The sequence below is a fragment of the Siphateles boraxobius genome, unplaced genomic scaffold, assembly GCF_051911475.1.
Source record: "Siphateles boraxobius isolate OS27281-9 unplaced genomic scaffold, OSU_SipBor_1 30, whole genome shotgun sequence".
NCBI classification, from domain to species: domain Eukaryota; kingdom Metazoa; phylum Chordata; class Actinopteri; order Cypriniformes; family Leuciscidae; genus Siphateles; species Siphateles boraxobius.
In genome coordinates, this window is record NW_027508920.1 from 18,295,252 (window position 1) to 18,312,765 (window position 17,514).

The 17,514-nt window shown below is 39.3% G+C and overlaps 1 protein-coding gene across 1 annotated transcript; it reads left to right on the forward strand.

Moving 5' to 3' along the window:
• The first annotated feature begins 7,601 nt into the window (after positions 1-7,601).
• prrg4 (proline rich Gla (G-carboxyglutamic acid) 4 (transmembrane)) lies at positions 7,602-17,490 on the forward strand. Its single transcript, XM_077248454.1, has 7 exons — positions 7,602-7,850; positions 8,126-8,235; positions 8,510-8,673; positions 8,976-9,003; positions 13,236-13,374; positions 13,485-13,670; positions 16,804-17,490. Exons 2-7 carry the CDS (start codon positions 8,136-8,138, stop codon positions 16,829-16,831), a joined length of 645 nt encoding a protein of 214 aa, XP_077104569.1. The 5' UTR covers positions 7,602-7,850; positions 8,126-8,135; the 3' UTR covers positions 16,832-17,490.
• The last annotated feature ends 24 nt before the right edge of the window (positions 17,491-17,514 follow it).

Below are 17,514 nucleotides of genomic sequence, written 5' to 3' on the forward strand. Positions count from 1 at the left end.
TCCAGACCCCTGCTGAAGGACGGGGGAAACACTGAAGCCTATTACTGGTCAATTAGCACCAGTCTCCACGAGGAGCACAAATACATCACTGTTAAACTGGGGACTTTTCCAGGAGATCATCTGGGTGAGGCAAAAAGGAGTTGCTTTCCCCAGAAACCATACAAGGCGATCATGTTACAAAGTGATGAGGTTTATCTGTGATGTTTGGTATTTTCGAGATGTTTATAAAAAATGTAATTATTTTTTGTGGTCTCCATGGAGCATTAAATCACCTTGTCAGCTGCACCATGCATTATGTATATGTTAATGCATTGCAAGCCTTAATTGTTGATGTTAGGTAAATGCCAAAAATTGTAATATGGTTAAGAACACATTAGCATGTGTCCTTAAACATTTTACCATATGATACATTAAATGATAAATACTCTTGGGAATGGTTTGGACTAGAAAAGCCTGAGATTATTACGAACCTGCAGCCTTTAATTAAAACCCCGGACTCCTCAAGGGTCCTCAAAGGCAGGGCTTTAGTTTCCTGACACGGAACATGTCATCAGTTCAAGGCCAGTATGACTTACATAGAGGTTTTATGGGACAGCACTAAGGCAGCAGAAAATCAAATCCAGTTTACAATCTAAATTTTAGTTTTAAAGTTTTAAGATATGAAACTCTAACCTCCGGTTTCACAGACAATTTTTTGTTGTTGTAGTTGTTTGGTAAACAAGGGAACACATTCAGACAAGAGTCATCTGGACAAATGGTTTGGGTCACCTGACAATTACACCAACAGAGACTGTAATGAGATCTCATTCTGATTCTACATATATAGACATTAATATGAGGCTTTGCAGCTATAAAACCTCCACTCTTCTGGGAAGGCTTTCCTCAAGATTTTGGAGTGTTTCTGTGGAAATTTTTGCCCATTCATCCTAAAGTATTTGTGAGGTCAGACACTGATGTTGGTCGAGAAGGCTTGGCTCGCAAACTACGTTCCAGTTCATCTCAAAGGTGTTTAATGGGGTTGATGTCAGGGCTCTGTGCGGGCCAGTCAAGTTCTTCCACGGCAAACTCATCCAATCCTGTGTTTATGGACGTTGCTTTGTGCACTGGGGCACAGTCATGCTAGAATAAAAAAGGGCCTTCCCTAAACTGTTCCCACAAAGATGAAAGCATAGCATTGCCTTGGAATAGTGAAGCATTAAGATTTCCCTTCACTGGAAGTAAGGGCCTAGCCCAACCCCTGAAAAACAGCCCCACGCCAGTATCCATCCTCCACCAAACTTTACAGTTGGCACAATGCAGTCAGTCAGGTAATGTTCTCCTGCTAACCACCAAACCCAGACTCGCCCATCAGATTGCGAGAAGTGTGTTCTGTGATTCGTCACTCCCCAGAACAGGTTTCCACTGCCGGCGTGTTAAACACACTCCATCCGACACTTGGGATTGTACTTCGGGATGTAAGGCTCGCATGCAGCTGCTCGGCCATGGCAACCCATGAAGCTCCAATTGCAGTTTTTGTGCTGATATTAATACTGATTCTGATTAGGAATCCTGATTAGGAAGTTTGGAACTCTGTGGAATCGTCAGTGTTGATGACTTTAAGCACCATGCGCCTCAGCACTCAGTGACACCGCTCTGTGACTATATGAGCTGCGTCCCTATTAAGAGGCTGCATCCTTCAAAGGCCGATTGTATTTCAGTGGTGCGACGAAGACTGTCCCAATTCGAAGGCTCCTTCAAATGCGTCCTTCGTTTCCCGTGCAATGAAGGATACAACAAATGGATCCTTCACAGCCTTGCCTACCCCAGAATTCATTGTGTGCCAGTGCAGTGACGACAGGAGAAATAGCTGAACTTACACTTAAACGCAAGTATTGGGTTTCAGCTTACTCAAATATCTGATACAAATGTAAAAATAAAGAGATCTTTAAAGCTGTTTGAATGTTGACGTATCTTACTAAGATGCAATTATAGACAGTTTGTGAACCCTGTTTTATTTTCAGACAGTTTAATATAACTTTCCAAAAAGTCTAGTACAAATGTTACTGCCACTCATCAACAGCAGCTGTCACAGTTGTTACATGAAAAGAACAGTCCTCCATACGAGGCTAGACCGTCCTATTTAACAACCTTCGTGCCTTCAAAGGACACAGCCTCTGAATTGGGAACAGCTATGGTCTTTCTCTGAGTAGCTGCTGTTCCTAAATGTGTCCACTTTCTAATTATACCACTTACAGTTGACCGAATATCTTGCAGGGATGGAATTTCTCGAACTGACTTATTGCAAAGTTGGCATCCTGTCACTGTACTAAGCTTGAATTCACTGAGGTCTTCAGAACGACCCACTTTATTCGCAAATATTTGTAAATGTAGACTGCATGGCTGTGGCAATCTGATTGAAACACCTTAATTCAATAATTAAGACGTGTCCCCCAATAATGTTTTGTTTATATAGTGTACAATATAAAGATCTAAAAAGTTGCTCTCAGGACTAAGGTGTTTCTCGCCCAGTTTGGGCAAGGTTTCACATGCATTTAATTTTTTTTAATTTTATACAATTCATTAGGTTAATTATTAATTTTAATACTTACCTTTTCATTTTGGCTGTCCGGAACAATAGCTTTGGAAGTGTTCAAAATGTTTTATACAGAAGTTATACTGAACAGCAAGTCCACTCGGAGTATAATATTCTCTGGATTATAAATTGTGACAACTAGCTTCAATCTCCCCTATATTTTGGAAACTCTGATAGTGTCAAATGAATAAATGAGAAGATTATGAAACTGAAATTCAACTTCTCCTCAAATCTTCCAGCCACAAGAAGCAAGTGGACAGCAAGTTTTTACTGCCATCTAGTGGTTCATGTAAGTAACATCAACCTGTGGCTCAAATGCCACTGCTATGGCTTAAAGTCCCCATGAAATCAAAATCGAACTTTTATTGGCTTTTAGTATGAATATGTTAGCCTTATTGATATATATATAAGCTAGTGAGCTCCTAAACAATGACAAAATTGGCATTTAGAAGATATAATCATTCAAATCTTGCTGTGTCTTTCATTTCCACCAATATGGATCAATGATTTAGATGACATCATACTGCACTTCAGCTTGTCATCAGATTTTCTTTCCAATAAAATGCTCTCTAGAATCAGTCATTTGTTTACACATTTACTTCTTTCTACAGGGTGAATGGCACATACTGCACTATATAGGGAATAGAGAACAATTCAGACAGTGTAAATATTTTTAATTCTGGTTTCACGTTAGTGTCACGCGAACCTCCACAGCTCGGGTCCAGAGACGACAGCACAGAACGGACGCAGACCAGAAAAGCTATCAAACCCATTTGAATTCTACACAGAATGCTATATTTTAAAGCGATATGATGGAGATTATGAGGAGAAACTGTTCGAGGTTAGGAGGAAACTGCGGCTTTACTGAGCTCAACGGCTCTGGCCGAGCAGTGATTTAAACAATAAGCTATTGATTAATTTTAAAAAGGCAAGGAGCTGCTCGATATGTCCCGCCCTGTCTTAAGAGCCTTTTCACATTTCCGGGTTTCTCATAAGCGGAAGTTGTCATAGTCGGATAAAATTCTATAGCGGTAAGAGAGAATACATTAAATATATTTTTCAACGACAGTGTTTTCACAACTTTCAAATAGAGAGAGATTGATAATGGCAGTCAGAAGAGTGAAAGATGTCAACTTTACTGTTCTCTTTCATCATCTCGTGTGCGAGATCCACCTGTGGGAAGGGCATCCGTAACCAGTGTGTCGAGCTCGACCTTTCAGACTCAGATGGGGGACACGGTGACGGCAACGCGCTACCGGGGGCCTCCCGGGGCGCGACTTCTCTCATCGGGGCTGACCAGCCCAATCCTGGGTTCCCCGGGACATCTTCGCGGGCAACCTCCCGCTTGTCGACGACGTGGCCATCCCGCGGCCTTGCCTCAGTCCATCCTCCTGGAAGTGTGTGCCTCAACATTGAGTGGCCGGCTCCACAGAGCGCCACCAACCAGGAGAGGGACATTTATGATGGGAAAGTGCTGGGACCCCCTCCCGGTCAGAGGAAACAACTCTTCCCCGTCCTCCCAGAGTGCGCGAAGCACATGAGGCACTACTGGAGCGACCCGCTCGATCTCAAACACGGTCTTGCTGGTCTAGAGGTGAGGGATATGGTGGCTCTCGGCATGGGTGATCCCCCCGCTATCGAGCCATCCATCGCCAGGCACCTCAACCCAGTCCAGGGCGGGCTGCTCGCTCCCCCTAAGCCGGTCTTGCCTAACAAAATGGACCGTTTTCTGCCTCGGTGCACCAGGCCGCGTACAGATTCTCAGCCTTGGCTGTCAGGGCCCTGAATGTCTCCTCCCTCCTCTCCGCTTACCAGGCGGAGATTTTAGATGACTTAGCCCAACAGCTGGATAAGGGATCCCCCTCACCCTGGAAGGAGATCATTACTGTTAATGACCTCGTCCTCCATAACGCTCGTCAGGCCATCCAAACCAGCGGTTGTTCCATGACGCTTTCTGTAGTGGGAGAGCGCGCGCTGTGGCTGAACCTGTCGGGCCTTCCTGACAGTGAGAAGAGGTGCATCGCGGGTGCCCCGTATAGAGCCCGGCCGGGCTCACTTTGGCCCCGTCGTCGCATTAATGCAGCAACGATGTGACGACAAGAAGAAGGAAGACGACTTCCTGCCATGGCAGGAAAACCCTTGAACACTACCCCCACCGACTCGAAATGCAAGCGGCTTGCTTGATGTTCGGCCGATGGGGGAATCGAGTCCGCTTTCACGAGCCGCAAGCTCTTTGGACTTTCTTTCTGCCCTAGAGCCTCTGTTCAAGAGACGGAGGGTTTCTTATGGAGGGGTCGGCCACCATAAGGTGTTTCCCCCCCACGTTCAGGGGGTCTGTTGTGAGAAAAGTGCAAAAGCATACTGTGTTCCCCTTACCCAGGTAATAAAGGCTTTGACCCCAGGGTCCCCCTAACACAAAAAACACATTAAAACAAAATAATCTAATGAATTTGTTACAGAGAGAAATCTCCCTGCAGAGAGAGGAAATCCTTTTGAACCCCTGCATGTCGCCCCTAGTTCGCCTGTCTGTCATTCTGACATCACCCAGGTGGCCCAAAGCACCATGGCTGGTGGAGATAATCCCTCTGTTATACGCCCAGCCGTGGCACCTCCCCCTCCGCACAGACATATTGTCCCAAGCGAACGGGGAGATTTATCCCCCACACCCGGACATGGTGCCTCTCTGGGCCTGGCCTGTGAGAGGATGAACCTAAACGCACTAGGGCTTCCCCCACGTGTGGTTACTACTATACAGAACGCCAGGGCTGTTTCTATGCGGTCCTTATACGGCTGTGAGTGGCAAGTGTTCGAAGAGTGGTGTGAAGGGCGTGGTCTCAGTGTGCAGTTCCTGATATTTTGTGTTTCCTTCAAGACCTCATGGATAAGGGTAGGTCCTTTTCCACGATTAAGGTCTACCTGGCTGCGATTTCTGCTTGTCATGTGGGTTTTGAGGGCTCGACGGTTGGGCAGCATCCTCTAATCCGCAGATTTATAATAAATTTGCAATAAATTCTCTCTTGGTGGAGATAAGGTTTTCCTTAAGCCTAATCCGTCCTTCATGCCGAAATGCTTCCCTACTTTCACATCCGAGGTGTTAGAACTATAGACCTAACCCTTTTTCCTCTGCGGCGGATCAAAGGCTGAATGTCCTGTGTCCTGTTCGTGCCTTACAGACTTATTTGGCTAGGACCAGTGCTTTTCGGAAGAGTGGCCAGCGCTTTATTTCATTGGCACCCCCTCAAGGGGAATCCCATATCTAAGCAATGCCTCTCACATTGGCTTGTGGAAGCTATAATTTTGGCATATGAATCGAAGGGACCCCCTGCAGCCCCCAGGGGACATCATAGCTCATTCCTCGAGGGGCTTAGCCGCCTCTTGGGCTCAGTTCAGGGGAGTATCGCTGCAGAATATATGCTCTGCTGCCAGCTGGGCTTCTCTCTATATGTTTGTACTTTACTATCGGCTGGATGTCACCAGTAGCTCGGTTCTGTTTTGGGGGTAGGGTCGTCTTAACCCTTCCTTCTCTTGTGTGTACCACACACATGTTTCATGACCTGCCTGTACACAGCAGTTATGTGTGTGCGTCAGTATGGCGGGTTCATGATTATGGGAGGTGTCAGGCACTGCCCCTTTGGGTGACCGTCTTCCAATGGCTTACAGAACCTCACTGTGAGTGTATTGGGCAATCGGGGAGCTGTCCATGTCTCTCCCAATGGTGGATCTTGAACACAAGATGATGAAAGAGAACAATAGGTTACAGTCGTAACCCCGGTTCTCTGAAACATCGAGTGGAGAGATCCACCAGCTTTGCCCCGCTTGCCGCACGAGAAGCGAATATACTTACTGGAGAACAGCAGCGCTTGCAGGCGTTATATGCCCTCAGGTAAGGGGGTGGGGCCTTACCTGGCATTGGCTACACGCTTCTGTCTGTCTAGCCATACTTGGTGCAATCGGATGCTTCTACAGAGGTCAGGTACGGATGCCCTTCCCATAGGTGGATCTCTCCACTCAATGGTTTAGAGAACCGGCGTTACGACAGTAACCTATTGTTACTCCCATAGCCGCAGTATTAGAAACACGCATTCACAGCAGCAATAACCAGTTGTTGTTTTTTTTAGTAATTTGATGCAAAGGTAATACATACTAAGTATAATGTTATAATAGCCTTTTTTTAATGAAAATATAAAAATAAAAAAGTTGCAAGATTTATGACGCCCACCGACCGTTAAAACGTGTCATCACAGTCTGTGAAAAGGTTTCAAGGCACTTCAGTGGGCCTTTAAAGGCCACAAAATATGTCATTTTCAAAACACTATATGAGGATATTTAATAAAATCAAAAGTGATTAAGTCTCTTCAGAAAATTGTATTTGCGCAGATGTCAATAAAGGGAGATAATTTTTTTATTATTTATTGTGTTTTGAAGATGAAGTCTTACAGGCTTGGAACTACATGAGGGTGAGTAGCTAATTGATGATTATTTATTTTTTAATTTTTGGGTCAACTAACTCTTTAATTCCTTATGAATAGATTTGAAAAGTATTTTCATTTTTGCTTATGAATATAAAATTTGGCCAACAAGAAAAAGTTTAATATTTCATTGTCCTCCTTTGTTTTCGTAAAATATAATAATATCACAGTGGTGAATAGGCTACATGATATTTCCCAAAGTTAAAATCAAAATATGAAATATAAATATTTTGATCAAAATTGTCATCATAATTACATAAATTACAAACATTATGAATGTTTGTAACCGAGGCACTGTCAGCATATGTTAAAAGTCAACCTCATTAGCAGCAATCGTTAAGCCCGCCCAGTTTTGCGTGGGAATATATTAGGAATCCTACTATGGCGAGGCCAAATTGCTGAATATTCATTGACAGGTTACTAAAGCATCCAATGATGTGACGCTTAACCAGTATTCATAAATTATTCACAACGTCTGCCTTTCGTAAAATGTAAAACCAGGTAGGCGTCCTGAGGGAACGTCATGAAACCAATAAATATTCATGAGCTAAGCCTTCGTCATAGTAGGTCTGGTGAAATCGGGATTTGTTCTCTACGTCTACTCTCTTACTCCAGGTACGACGATCGATTTGTCGGGTCTGAGCAGGTGTTTTCCAACTCACCAGTTGTGTGTATGTTACAAACAGAAATTCACTTCCTGGAACACAACAAAATGGCATTTCGTCCTAACCATGAATACCTTTAGGTGCTCTCTGGGAATTAATAAAGGTTGAACGCTAAACTTTGGAGATATACACTAGTATAGAAAGGTAAGTTAAGTAATCTGATAGCGTCCTTCCTTCACGTTCTTTCGATTTTGACTAACGCTACCAAAACTGAGGTCAGTTTTTCCTAATAAAATGTAATTTGTCTTATTGAAATTAAAACTAACACCGGAAAGAAGAACTGAAACTAGTGAAGCAATTGTGACTGATTTGTTTGCTATAAATTCAACCTCTGAGATAACATAAAATGGGTGTAATTCAGTCTGTCTGTCTTTCCTTGTCTTTGAGAAGCCTGATTTTTGTGTCCTTTTTCCCCGCAGTTGACTAGAAATGCTCATATTTATCCTCCTACTGTGTCATTTCACTTTATGTGGACACTGTGCTTGTATGAGAAAAACTCTTCAAGTACAAGCAGGTCAAGACAGTGAAGGTGGGCAATGCTTCTTTTTTCAAACACTAATTAAAGAACATGCTCTTATTAAAATGCCATCATGATCTGATGTCATAAGTGCATGTTTATTAATTTTGTAATCAGGTAATGATTGTTTGTCTATGTTCAGATCATTATGTTTCTATCAAATTATGTTGTCTAAGTCAGTCATCTCCATCTCTGTTTCAAGCTATACAGTGATATAATATTACTAATGGTTATTTGTGGATTATATATTTTTAGTCACATGTGGCATTTTATTTGTGGCATGTAGTGTTTGTTGTGGACCAGGAGGCCAACACTTTTTTAGGTCGCCACCTGTTGTTCAACCGCTTCGACTTTGAGATCTTCACCCCGGGTAATCTGGAACGGGAGTGTTACGAGGAGATATGCAACTATGAGGAGGCTCGGGAAGTCTTTGAGAATATCCCTGAAACAGTTGAGTAATCCCTTCATTATTGTTATTGACTTATGAATCAACATTTAATTTATTTCACAGCCTACGACAACCACTCCCATTTAAATGACATTGTCATATGTACTTGCCCATGGGTTGGATTTGGGCAGATAAGTCTAATTTGTATGCAGTACAAATGAAAATATGATACCAAAGTGTGTTTGGAGCGACACACTCCCTGCATCTGATGATCAGTTCTAAATATGTCTGCATTAACAAACACCCATTTGTTGATTTCATACTGGACATTAATTTAATTCGCATTTAATTTCTGTTTTCACAGAATGCGTTTTGGAAAACGTATACCGAGGGTAAGTTTTTAATGCACGTACAGCTGAATGATTTGCCCTCAACAGAAACTCCAAGAAAAAACACTAAAATATTCTCATTCAAATGTTTATCTACTGAAATAAACGTGTTCATCCAGAGTTGTTAGCATACTATTTTAATATTCCCAGTTTGCCAAAGTTCCACTTCTTTTTAAACAGCTTCTGGATTGTGTCCTTGTGTTTGTCTGAAAAAAAGAAAGAAAATGCTGTAATTTTTCTATATATGTGGAATCCTTTCCTTGTACACTACCGGTCAAGTTTTTAGGCCTGGTTTCACAGACAGGGCTTAGGCCACGTCCACATCAGCCAGAGCTTTCCCTATCCGATCTTTTTTTTCCTCGTTCTGAAAAAAAATTCCGTAAACACGGCGCCGTCTCAAGAAATATCTGCTTACACACGAAACCACTGAAACCGACTCAACCCGATGTAGTATACATGCCACACCAGTATGAGGCTCTGTAATTCTGACACAGATACACTAAAAACAGAGAAGAAGACTTGCGCATAAACCTTTCGCGCTGTATAGCCTACAATAATATACAGTAGCCTATAATATTAGGCACAGTAGCTTATTTTCTTTTTTACCAAGAACTTTATTGAACAATATGAAAAACCATAAATGGCCTGGTACAAAATAGGGATGAGTCATGATATTCGATTAGCTAGCTAAAGCAGACGCATAAAGCTTGCCACAAAGAACCGGCAAATAGCCTAATCATTATGTATGTGTCAAATATAGCAAGGAGACATTTTAATTGTTTATTAATAAACTAGTGTTTTCTGGGACGATGCTGACTCGCCACCTTCGCACTGTTGTGAAGGTGCCTATAGAGGGAAATGCGCACTTCATACGGATTATTAGAGTTGTCTGTTCTTTTCGTTTTGAATTGTTTTGTTTGAAAGTAGACATTTCAAGCTTAGATATATTTCTGAGTTTCTGTTCATTTATGAGACAAGCTCAAGTTCACGTATGCAAGTTATATCGCGCCGGCGCCTCCATGTCCAGATTATAGGCTATTGTCTGCTATATGCTTCCTATTTATTAAATCCAGGAAAATGGTTGATGAAACATTGATTTAAATTAAGATTCAATTTATAGAAAACGAAATTCACTTTAAAGAAAGGCTTTATACAAAACAAAACTTAATGAAGTGGTCAAAATGATGTGTCTCGATATTGCGCATCTTATGATTAGATGATTACTACTCACGCTGTTCACTTTTCATATAATCAACATATGAAATGGAAAAAAATAACATAATATTTAAACATAAATATGAAACTAACTTTTCTTTAATGGCTACAACATGCAGGCCTACTACAGTACAGAGAAATGTAATGTCGGAGCGAACGCCGTGTCACCGGTAAGCATGAGGGGGCAGAGGTGCGTTTTTTGAATAATAATAAAATAATTCCCAGCGATCGTCGAGTATTATTTTTGCTTGAAATGCCCATCCCTACAAAATACGAAATGTCTTAATCAGACAAAATACAAGCATCATAGCATAAGAAAGAAATATAAATAAATAAAGAAGTAAAATAAAGAAATAAAATAAAAATACATGAAAGTAGGCCTAAATAATAAAGAAATAAAAGAGGCTCAGTAGCTTCTGAAGCATGAACTCAAGCAAGTAGTCGCAGTTGTTGTTGCTGTTTCTGATTTAGCGCGTCTGACTAGTCAACACGTGGGGTGATGACATCATCGTTTTCACAAAATATACGGATTGGCCGTACACACGAAAACACAAGGGTGTCGTTTTCAGATTTATCCACCCTGGGACCCGGTTTCAAAAAATAGCGGTTTCAGTCTCCCAAAATGCCGGATCCGTCTGGACGAAACGCCGATCCGATAAAAAATGTGTACGTATACAGCAAAACGCGTCTCCGTGTGGACAGGGCCTTAGATTACACCAGGATTAGGCCTCTAATTTAGATATCTTTTATAAACATAGCCTTAGAAATAAACATTACAGGTGTCCATCTTGGGACAAAACAATAGCAGTGTCATATTTTAAGATTTCAGTGCAAGTTGCTTTCAGTTAAAACAGCTCAAACATGCATTTTAGTCTGGGACTAAACTGAAGCCTTGTCTGTGAAACCAGGGGTTAATGTTGTTGAAAAGTCTCACCACAGCTGCATTTATTTGCTCAAAAATACAGAAAAATTTGAAATAGCTGTTTTTTATATATATATATATATATATATATATATATATATATATATACACACACCTAAAGGATTATTAGGAACACCTGTTCAATTTCTCATTAATGCAATTATCTAATATCACATGGCAGTTGCTTCAATGCATTTAGGGGTGTAGTCCTGGTCAAGACAATCTCCTGAACTCCAAACTGTATGTCTGAATGGGAAAGAAAGGTGATTTAAGCAATTTTGAGGGTGGCATGGTTGTTGGTGCCAGACGGGCCGGTCTGAGTATTTCACAATCTGCTCAGTTACTGGGATTTTCACGCACAACCATTTCTAGGGTTTACAAAGAATAGTGTGAAAAGGGAAAAACATCCAGTATGCGGCAGTCCTGTGGGCGAAAATGCCTTGTTGATGCTAGAGGTCAGAGGAGAATGGGCCGACTGATTCAAGCTGATAGAAGAGCAACTTTGACTGAAATAACCACTCGTTACAACCCGAGGTATGCAGCAAAGCATTTGTGAAGCCACAACACTCACAACCTTGAGGCGGATGGGCTACAACAGCAGAAGACCCCACCGGGTACCACTCATCTCCACTACAAATAGGAAAAAGAGTCTATAATTTGCAAGAGCTCACCAAAACTGGACAGTTGAAGACTGGAAAAATGTTGCCTGATCTGATGAGTCTCGATTTCTGTTGAGACATTCAGATGGTAGAGTCAGAATTTGGCGTAAACAGAATGAGAACATGGATCCATCATGCCTTGTTACCACTGTGCAGGCTTGTGGTGATGGTGCAATGCTGTGGGGGATGTTTTCTTGGCACACTTTAGGCCCCTTAGTGCCAATTGGGCATCGTTTAAATGCCACGGCCTACCTGAGCATTGTTTCTGACCATATCCTTCCCTTTATGGCCACCATGTACCCATCCTCTGATGGCTACTTCCAGCACGATAATGCACCATGTCACAAAGCTCGAATCATTTCAAATTGGTTTCTTGAACATGACAATGAGTTCACTGTACTAAAATGGCCCCCACAGTCACCAGATCTCAACCCAATAGAGCATCTTTGGGATGTGGTGGAACGGGAGCTTCGTGCCCTGGATGTGCATCCCACAAATCTCCATCAACTGCAAGATACTATCCTATCAATATGGGCCAACATTTCTAAAGAATGCTTTCAGCACCTTGTTGAATCAATGCCACGTAGAATTAAAGCAGTTCTGAAGGCGAAAAGGGGGTCAAACACAGTATTAGTATGGTGTTCCTAATAATCCTTTAGGTGAGTGTGTATGTGTATATATATATATATATATATATATATATATATATATACACACACACACACACACACACACACACACGATCCTTCAGAAATCATTCTAATATGCTGATTTAGCACTCAAGAAACATTTCTTATCACTATCGTTGTTGAAAACATTAATATTTTTGTGGAAACCATGATATGCCAGTTAGGGATAAGAAAGATTTAAGGGGAAAAAACAAAAATAATACTTTTATTCAGCAAGGTTGCATTAAATTAATCAAAAGAAACAGTAAAGACATTTATAATGTTAAAAAGATTTCTATTTCAAATAAATGCAAATATTTGTATCACAGTTTCCACAAAAATAGTAAGCAGGTTTGAACATTTAATATCAATATTTGGTCACCAATAATAACTGATAATAATTGAGCTGCAAATCAGCATATTAGAATGATTTCTGAAGGATCATGTGACACTGAAAACTGGAGTAATGATGCTGAAAATTCAGCTTTGCATCAGAGGAATAAATTAATTTCAAAATATATTACAATGGGAAACTTAAACTGTTTTACTGTATTTTTGATCAAATAAATGGATAACTTTTTTATTTTATTATATTGACTGGTTGTGTATGTACTTATTTCTGTAGTATTATATTTCAAAGAATGAACGTACAAAGCACTGTCAGATATTCATCATCAAATAATAATAATCATATTTATTTTATTATTTATTTGTTTTCTTTTTATTATTAGATTTGATAACTTTTGGCCTTATTTCCACCTGTACTCATAGATAAAGGTGAATCCCAATCAAAAGTTGATGTAACAGCGCTGCTGGTGGGCATTATCTCCGCTGGAGTCTTTATTGTTATAGTTGGCCTTGTCATCTGGTACTTCTGCCAGGGGAGGAATAAAGACCATGGCTTCCGAGGGTAAGACTTTATAATAAGAAGTGTGAACAATATTCTGTATGTTTTAGACAATTATCCTAAGAGTTGGTGCCTGAAGAGACTGAGAACAATGTTTTGCCTTTTATATTCAGCTCCATCAGACGTCGCTCCAACCGAAGCAATGCCTCCATGATAATCCGGAGACTGGAGGAGGTTTCTCTGCATCCTATTCCTCACACAGACTCTGATGGGAACCCTGGTGCTCCTGGTTTACCTTCTTATGAACAGGCCATTGCCATCACTGGACCACATGATGCCCCACCTCCACCATACCCTGGGTACAGACACAATTTAATTTGATGTGTTCCCTTATGTAACCTCTGTGTCATTTTTATAACACCTCTATTATGTCATTTAGTTATTTATTACCAACCAATTTAACTTTTCTTAAACAATGTCAAAAACAATTTATAGTACACTAATTGCCATAACAGCAAGCAACTCATGGTTAATTGTAATCACTGTTGGTTTCTAATTGCTCTCTAAATAGAAAGTTGCTGTTTTTTTTAAGTCTCTTCTACACCAGTGGTTCTCAGTCTTTTTGATTCCAAGGTTTTCCATTGTCCACAGCAATTTTCAAAGGACCCATGGGTTATTCCGTCCGTGTCAACTCAACTCAATACATGTTTAAATTTGTTTCTTAAAGGCATAGTTCACCCAAAAATGAAAATTCTGTCAGTAATTACTCACCCTCATGTTGTTCAACCCCGTAAGACCTTCGTTCATCTTCGGAACACAAATTAAGATATTTTTGATTAAATCTGAGAGCTGGATCACTCCTCCATAGGCTTCTAAGGGATTGAAACTTGTTCCCCGAAAAGTTATTAAAGGTATCGTTAAAATAGTCCAAGTGACTACAGTGGCTCAATCAAGTTTATAAAGCGACGAGAATACTTTTTGTGCGCAAAAAACCCAAAAAATAACAACTTTATTTCAACTATTCATTTCCTTCTCTGTGGGCCTCGAGTGAGTTCACTAGTGTAATAGCGTAGAGCTTCTGTGTTGTACGTCACACGCATCACACACATGACCAGCGTCGGCCAATAGTGAGCCTACGTGTGACGTACAACACAGAAGCACTGCGCTGTTAAACTACGTGAACTCACTCGAGGAAAACAATAGAAGGAGATTAATAGTTGAAATAAAGTCGTTATATTTATTTTTTTTCGCACAAAAAGTATTCTCGTCACTTGATAATCTTAAGATTGAGCCACTGTAGTCACTTTGACTATTTTAATGATGTCTTTAATAACTTTTCGGGGCCGACAAGTTTCAATCCCTTAGAAGCCTATGGAGGAGTGATCCAGCTCTCAGATTTCATCAAAAATATCTTAATTCGTGTTCTGAAGATGAACGAAGGTCTTACGGGGTTGGAACAACATGAGGGTGAGTAAATACTGACAGAATTTTCATTTTTGGGTGAACTATCCCTTTAACATAAATAGTAATGAAAGGGAAAATATTAAATGCTACGGATAAATATTGGAGTAATCCACTGTTTTGTCACCTACAATTTAAAGCCACATTCCGGGGGGAGAAAATGTCTATTAGTAAATTGTTGTATTTAACAATCCTTGTGGAATTGTATATCAATGCTGACAGTTCAAAAATGAAGCACTTTTTTTTTAATAAAGTTGGCATGCCTGGAACTCAAAAAGTAATAAAGTTATCTCAATATGTTTTTATTTTCTGGTTCTTAACAAACATTTATTTTGGTAACTTAATTTTTAAGGCTATATAGGTTCAATACCAGAGATATGGGGATCTCAATGTGGCTCTAGGCGCAAATTGTGCAAATTTTCATTGGTCCAAAAAATGTGGGTCACTTTGCATACAGCTTATAGGTTTTATTTTTTTTAAAGAGGAATGTCTAAAGAACAAATCATGTTAAAAAGTGCCTATATTTATTCACATAAAAACAATGTCAACATCCTTGTTATTAGGAATCAGAAAAACATGGCTATTTAGCTTGTGCAATACTTATATTTCACTTTTGATCTCTGGAAGGAGGTTAATGTGCCTCAACTTGGCTATTTCAGTGTATTTTTGGTTCTTAAATATTGTTAAAATCCGTATGTTCGATGCAGTTGTTTTGATAGAAGAAAAGAAAATGCATTTCTAGTTTTTCTAGTTTTTTTGTTCTTCAGACATTCCTCAGTATCAGTAAACAGTATCAGCTGGTTTTCGACCATTGAAAATGGTAAAATTCAACAATTTGCACATGGAGCTGCATTTAGGTCTCCATATCTCTGGGCCTTAAAACTGAAAAAACCAAAAGAAAAGTTTAAGAACCAGAATCTAAAAAGATATTGAGATACTGTATCTTTATTACTTGAGTAACAATCACGCAAACTTTGGAAAAATTATATTTATGGCACTCAGACAGGGATGTTCTATACAATTATTTTGATAAAGGGAAACAAGATACATTTCTAATTTTAATATAATTTGTTATTTAAACATTTCTCTTTAAAAGAATAAGTATCTGTATGCAAAGTGACCCACATTTGGTTTTGGACCACTGAATATCTGTACAATTTACTCATAGAGCCACATTAAGATCCCAATATCTCTGGGAATTACTCGTATAGGGCCTTACGAATAAACATACTTAAAGAAAAGTTTGTTAAAAAAACAAAGTCTAAAAGGATATTGAGATATCTTTATTACATCTTGAGTTACAGGCATGCAAACTTGTTAAAGCCAACAGATTTTTACTAATAGGCCTACCTATCTATGTGTAAAACTAAAATAATGATGCTACCATCTTTCTAAAGTCATTTTTGCTCCAAATCTTTGTCATTCGGACTCCCTTCTACAAAATAGTGGATTAGTAAATATATTTATCCATGGCATTTAATATTTTGGCTTTCATCACTGTTTGTCTGTCTTCAGGAAAAAAAGTATTGACAAAATCGAAAATTTTAGCTGGGGTACTTTCCAGATTTTGTTTGATTTGTCACAGAATGACCTCCATGACTTTTCCAGGTTTTCATGATTTACTGGATAAGAGTTAAGGTTACATTTAAATAAAAATAAAAAATGTTTTACTTTTTACTCAAAATGTCTACTCATTAAAATGTATATTCATTAAAGATGGCCATGGTGTTAAGAGATTTTATTATTTACATAACTTTTCCAGGAAATTGGAATTTGAACTCCTCGTATGTATCCAAGGTTTCCAAGACCATACAAATCCTGGTTCCTCAAAGAAAAATATTAAACAAGAACTCCAATAAGAATTATCTTGATTTTTTTTTTTTTTTTGGCTGCTTTTAAATAATTTTGTCATAATCTCCGAAGTTTGAGAACCACTGATCTACACAAGAATGAATCAATTTTGCAATGTGTATATATATATATTTTAAATGGTTACAATTCTAATTCCACACATCTAATTTCTGTCTGCAGTTCCAGGCCAGGCAGCATCAGAAGATAACCATTCATCACTTGCCTAAATCAGGATGGACTGGAAAGATAACTTTCAAAATCTAATCACTTGTTGTAAATTCTTTTTAATTGTGTTTATTTGAAACTATGACCATTGAAAACCAGTTTTGATATTAATTATTTTATTATAGCAATAAAAGGGTTGATAATGTTTTATTTAAAATACAGGGTTGTTATGAAGGACATATGCATAAGTATACATGTAATTTTATTAAAAACAAAATTTAAGATGTTATAGATTGTTATAGAGATCTAGTTGAGTGTGACTTCAAATTAGTGTGTTTACTGGATCAATATTTGGTCTACATTTATGAGAAATAATTCTGTGATCAGCACACCAAAAAACAAGATTACCTCCTCTAACGTTATGAAACTCATACCAGGCTGTGTTGTTTGCACTAAACCTTGAGCATAAAGATAAATTATTTGTTACTTTGATCTTATTTAGTCATTTCTTTTCATTCTATTGGCAGATGTAGAGCATGCACACCCAGCGAGGCTGAGTCATGTTTTACAACGCCATTGACAGACACTTCACAGTTACTCTGGAGATTTCTGTCTCTTTGATGCCTTTTACATGATAGGCTCTGGTGTTATCATCATAGGGATATTAATAGACTTTATAATAAATAATTACTGCTTTGACTATTTTTGTATCTTAGTGTGGTCTTG